The sequence below is a fragment of the Talpa occidentalis genome, unplaced genomic scaffold, assembly GCF_014898055.3.
Source record: "Talpa occidentalis isolate TD23 unplaced genomic scaffold, MPIMG_talOcc4v2.1 talOcc4.2, whole genome shotgun sequence".
Taxonomy (NCBI): domain Eukaryota; kingdom Metazoa; phylum Chordata; class Mammalia; order Eulipotyphla; family Talpidae; genus Talpa; species Talpa occidentalis.
Window position 1 is genome coordinate 15,354,782 of NW_023602073.1, and position 6,000 is coordinate 15,360,781.

Consider the following 6,000-nt stretch of genomic DNA (forward strand, 5'->3'; position numbering starts at 1 on the left):
ATCCCTAGATTCTCCTTGCTGATGCAGGATTTTCTGTTTTAATGAGGTGACTTGATGGGCTTTCAGATATATTCAGGATGGAGGCTGCTCACATCAAATGTAAAGAGAGAAGAACCTTGGAACTTTCAACCTCAAACACCCCCACACTCCAGGAGAGACGAAGTGCTAGAAACTGAGTTAACTGATCAAGCTTTTAGAATGACGTCTATGGAAAGAGACATAATATGGGGGCTTAGGATGGACGCTGGTTATTTCCACTTTGGGGCTAGTTCAAATGATTCCACTGTGAACAGTGTTGTACAAGATTTTGTGTGATGATGGTCAAATTTGAAGCTTTGTGCCTAGAGGTAGAATTGCCACTTCCAGTGGTAACTTGTTCAACTTTTTAAGGAACTGTCTGTTTTCCCAAGAAGCTACAACATTGTATGTGCTCACACGCCTGTATAACATTCCAATTTTATTGTGGGTATTTTTAAATGTAACTATGCTAATGGTGTTAAGTGCTATCGCATTGAGGTTTTCTTTTCTTCTGGCTTTTGCATTTTCCTAATGAGTGGTGATGGTGACACCTTCATGGCTAATTGTGTGTCATTTTGGAATAATTTCTATTCACTTACATTGCCCATTTTAGCTGGGTTATTTGTATTTTGGTTTGTAATAACTTCTGTATGCTAATTACAGTTCTAGGTATGTCCCTTATCAGCCTAATAATTTTAGAAACTTTCTGTCATTCTCTGAGTTGTCTGTTTACATACTTGATGGAGTCCTATGAAGCTCACCTCAGTATCCTTGTTATATTGCACTTTTATTACTTGTGTTTTGGGTGTCATCCAGATAACCACTGGGAAACTAAGGGAACAAGAGTTTTTCCTTCTCTTTTCTTCCAAAAGGTTTTAATCATTTAGATTTTTGGTTCATTTTGGGGACTCCAGTGATCTGTCCACTCTGGTTCTTTGAATTCTCCATCCTACACTCCTCATACACAAAGGGGAAGCACTGAGGGAGGGGCTCTTTCTGGCATCCCCTGAGCTGTCTCAGCACATCACACACATCACCTGAAGCAGTGGGCTCTCCCTACTTTCGGGACTTGTTTCTGAAGGCTCACCAACCCTCTCAGCCCTGAGCTCTGCATAATCCCCTCCCTTACACAGCAGGTGCCAGGGGGGCAGTGGTCACAGGACAGACCCTGTTATGAGCTTGTCTTTGTCTGGCTGCTGCTGTGGGGATGGTTGATCCCCTGTGGGGATCGCCTTTCCTGGTCCTTTGACAAGACAGCCCAGGAGGAGCTGTACCTGGGGGCAGAGTTGCATTCAGGACAGTGATCTGGTAGAGGGAGATGCAAGGAGTTATTTTGGGATCAGGGACCCAGGGACACATTCTCCCTCTGTCTGTGAGCTATATGCCTCAGGAGCTGGTGTAGCCAGTCCCTGTGTGGGGCCTGCCTGCAGGCTATGCCAGGATAATATGAATCTTCAGATGTGAAATGGCAGAGACTAGGGAGCACCCAGGAGAATGCAGAGACTGAGAGATTCTCAGAGACTGAGAAGCTGGGCCACCATTGGAACCAGCAGCTTCTGAGCCTGAGCAGCTGGTCACCCTTGGCTGGGTTGTTCCTCAGCTCTTCTGCAGGTCAGCCACCTTGACAGAGCCCCTAGGGCATTCAGATCAGCACCAAGCAAAACACCTGTCCCAGGATCCAGCCAGGGGCTCTAGAACCCCAGTCACTGCCTGGCTCCGCTTCACCCTATCAGCCCCTCAGCCTCTGCAGAAGTACTTTCTTTTACAAATACCTATTGTGCGATTATCAGAAATGCCTCTTCCATCCTAGGCTATCAAGATGGCAAGGGACTATGCTGCCTGCCTCCCAGCACCCAGGCTTGCAGCCTCCCTGCCTTCTCATCTGCTCCCCTCCTTAAGCATTAAAGGCCTGTCAGATCTACCTAGGACTCCAGATTCCTTTCCCCCTCCTGAATAACAATGAACCTGGCTGGTGATGCCAGTTTCAGGACTTCTCCCAAATCTGTCTGGCCCCGCCCCCAGGCAGTTACTTTCTGAGTTGACACAAGGGAAAGGAAACCACATGCAGGAGCCCAGAAGTGGAGCTGCAGGGGGACTAGCAGCGATTTTGTTGCTGACTGCTCTGTGAGGAAGGGAGGATTGAAGAAGTCCAGGCCAAGGTTTGCTCTGGGGTGGAATGTGAGTTCCTTATCTGCATGTCTGTAGGGGTGTGTGTGTGCACAGGGGTGTATGTTCCCGCGTGGGTGTGGTCCCTGGCAATAAGGAGCTCACTGGAACCTGACAATGGTCAGGACATTGCTTTCCAGCTCTCTCTCCCTCTGCTTTCTCTTTCCCAGGCACAGTGCCACATCTCAAATGAGGGTGTGAAGTCAGCAAGAGCAGAAACTTGGGGTTCAGAGGAAGGGCATTCCCAGGAGCACAACCCCAGGCATAAGGAAGGCTGGTGCAGCCCCTGGGAGAAATCCCCTCCGTGGGAGAGCAGTCTGCAGAGACCTGCTCTGGCTCTGAGGGTAGTCCGGAAAATAGGGGAAATAATCTATCCAGTTCCTTGTGTTGGATCTGCTTTTAGTCCAGGCTCTGTGAGTGCAGAGGAAAGGTCTCTCACTACCTCCCTCAGCTCCTCCCCACACACTCCCAGCAAAGGGAGGGCAATAGGGCTGGGAGCCTGAGCAGCTGCTGCTGTGGGGAAGGGCAGACCCTCTTCTCTGGTCCCTGCTCCTCTGTCTCCAGCTCTCAGTCCTCACTGGTGGACACTGGAGGGTCCAGGACAAGGACCCCACAGTGGACAGGCCTTGCCCTCTGCTTCCTGCCTCCCCACATTCTGATTCTGCAAATTCCCTCTGCCTCAGGCACCCTGACCTTGTCCTGGGAGACCTGTCCTCCCCTGGAGGGAGACAGTCACCTCCCTTGTGCCCAGGGCCTCTGCTCCCAGCACCAACTCCTTCTCTTGCCACCTTCTGCAGCTCTCCCGTTGGAGTATGGTCTCCACATAAACTGGATTAACCTGGAGCCCTTTTTCTCTGAGAGTTTTAGTCAGTCTTGAGGACCGATGTGGGGGTGTGAGGAGAGTCAAGTGTCACTGACACCATGCACTCTGCCCCCAAACCATTTACCTCTGTTGCTGGCAGGACAAGGGGCTGACTCCTCTGAAGTTCATTTGACACAGAGAGACTATCACTCTCCCTCCCTGACTTCTCTTCTCTCCTACAATTCTTGCTAGCAAACCTGTCTGCTTCTCTATCTCTCCTACTACCTGATCAAAGAACACTTTCTGCCATGAGGGAATGTTCTTCACTTGGATATGGTGGGACTATTGGCAGGTATGAAGCATTGAATAATGGCTGGTGGGACTCAAACATTGAATTTAAATGTTATTATTGAATTTTAATCTAAACTGAATGGGGCAAATGTGACTGGGTTCAACTTATTCTACCACATGAGGTGGTGTCTCCAGAGAGCCTTCAACACCTGGGCAGGCTCAGAGGCTCATGTGAAGCTTAATTCTTCACTTGGAAAATCCTGTCTGATCCATCTCTGCCTATAGGTAATTTCAAGAAGAATCATGGCCTCAGTCCCAGGGATCAGGAAGATGAGGGAGGAAGCCACGTGCTCCATCTGCCAGCAGCTGATGAAGGAGCCCGTGAGCGTCAACTGTGGGCACAGCTTCTGCCATGGGTGCATAAGCAGCTACATTGGTCAGAGACTCAGTTTTGGGTTATTTGGGACGATGCATTCCTTGTGTTCCTTGTGTGGAACATCAATTCAAAGGGAGAGTCTCCGACCCAACAAGCCGTTGGAAAAACTCATTGAGCGCATCAAGGAGCTGGAGCGTGAGAGGCTGTGTGAGGAACACGGGGAGCGGCTCCACCTTTTCTGTGAGGATGACGAGCAGCTCATCTGCTGGCGCTGTGAGCGCTTCTCCCAGCACAGAGGACACCGCACGGCTCTAGCGGAGGACGTATGTTTAGGCTACAAGGTGAGTGAGTGGCCAACCTTTCAGCAAGTGCTTCCTCTTATGTTGCACATTTTTATGAAATTAGTTAGTCCGAATACCAAGATTGTGACCCTAAAGAGTTTTTACCATCACGTTATTTTCTGAATAGTAGCTTATTATGACCCCAGTGAGTCAGGTCCTGGTTATTTATGCCAAACTTCAAGGTTGGTCAGAACCCATTCCTGTAAGAACTTCCTGTAATGAACTTCTCCTGGACAATACATTGTGCTCTTTGCCAACCTGCCTCGTTCATGGACTCACCTCGAATATATAATTGGAGACACCACAACATGCAAGAGTACAGGAAATCATCTGATCCCATAGGTCCGAATCACTAACTGTTAGATAGCCTACAGTCTACAAGGAGAGAGAAAAGGAACACAGGCTGCCTCATGTCCCTTGGTGTGGGTGGTGAGGAGGGGCACCAAAGGGCCTGAATGGGTATAGGGGGAGACTGCCCAGAAGTGAGTCCTGACAGGAAAATATAAATAACCTTGTGTGGAGAGAAAACGGGATTCCACTCAGGTGGACCACCTGTCACAGCAGTTTGCCTGACATTCTAGTACCTTGTCAGGCGGTGTGTGCTGGGATCGGCAGTTGAGGGCATGAGAAAGGAAGTCAAGGAAAGAACCTGAGTGTCACTCAGAGTCTACTGGTCCACAGTTGAGATTCATTTGTGGAGGGAAAGATCAGGCTGACATATAAAAGAACATTCTGCGTGCAAAAATAAACATCAAGGAGTAAAATCAAAGTTAGTCCTCCAAGAAAAGGGGATGGAAACAGGCTTTAGCAAGGGTTAAGAAGGACAGTTAAAGGTTTTCAAAATAATTGGTGTGTGATGAAGCATTGAGAGAGGTTCAGTCACCTCCTAAGTTTCTCACTCAGTAGCTCTGATTAAGGCTGCCCTTTGCTGTGCAGGAATGAAGAAGTGGGATTCATTCCTCCTCTGCCCTTGTTGACGTTTGAAGGAAACATCCCAGTCGGGCTCTGTGTCCCCTCATCCTTGAGGTGCCTGTGTCTTGTGTGAAGGTTCAGGATCTTGTGTCAGGGCTTGTCAGCCCTGAGCACCATCAGAGCACTCACCTCCTCCTATAACCCCATGAGCAGCTCATCACTGTAAAGGAGCAGATCCCATAACTTTCCCACTAAATAGTAAAAAAATAAAGCAACCCAAGCTGATGGATGTACCTCAGGAGTCAGACTGTGGAGGTCAAAATCTAGCAAGAGTTTCAGTTCCTACTAGATGGGATCTGTGAGCAACTTAGGTATTACCTTCGTGACTTGGTTTCCCCATCTGTCAGTGGAGATTGCAGTGTCCCCTCCCAGCCCACACACACACACAGCGGAGGTTGTCATAAGCTGTAAGTACATTCTTGATGTAGAGTTGAGAATAGCACTGGGCTTATAGCAAGAGCAAATCAGTCTTTTGTTAGCTAGATTCCTCACACTTTCTTGAGAGCACTGTGTTGTTATGAGCATATTTAAGAGTTTGCAGAGAGCAGGAATAATTCTTTACTGTGGACCACGACTAGCAGTTTAGTAGCTTCAGATTGCTTCTCTTGAACATGTGAGAAAGTGTTTGAAAGTAACCCTACAGCTGAATGTGGACACTAAATACTGTAAGTTGCTGTCATGACACTGTTCTTCAGGTGATACAGGGCTGTCCCTCCATGACCTGGTTCTGTAACTTCAGCTGCCATCCTAGGCTCTCCTTCCTGACTCACCATAAGATGTAAAATATCCCACGTTTATCATACACTCTGTAGTGTTTATTACTGGTCCAACACATTATTTTATAAAACATACTGTTAGGTTATTATAATCCTGTTCTATATGCAACATGACCCTGGAAGGTTGTAGTGGTGGTTGTATTTCAGGCTCTGGGTCAGCGGATGAGCTGGAATTACATCTCAGTCACCTTTCAGTGATGGCCCCTTGGGCAGGTTACTGCTCCCTTCCTAAGCCTCCACTTCTACAGCACAGAAAGA

At 48.2% G+C, this 6,000-nt stretch overlaps 1 protein-coding gene across 1 annotated transcript in view; it reads left to right on the forward strand.

Moving 5' to 3' along the window:
- The first annotated feature begins 3,745 nt into the window (after positions 1 to 3,745).
- The window catches only part of LOC119251715 (E3 ubiquitin-protein ligase TRIM38-like), a 15,881-nt gene continuing 13,626 nt past the window's right edge, over positions 3,746 to 6,000 (forward strand). Inside the window, exon 1 of the mRNA XM_054697940.1 lies at positions 3,746 to 3,998. Coding sequence (XP_054553915.1) covers positions 3,746 to 3,998 — 253 coding nt within the window. The remainder of the gene's footprint in view (positions 3,999 to 6,000) is intronic.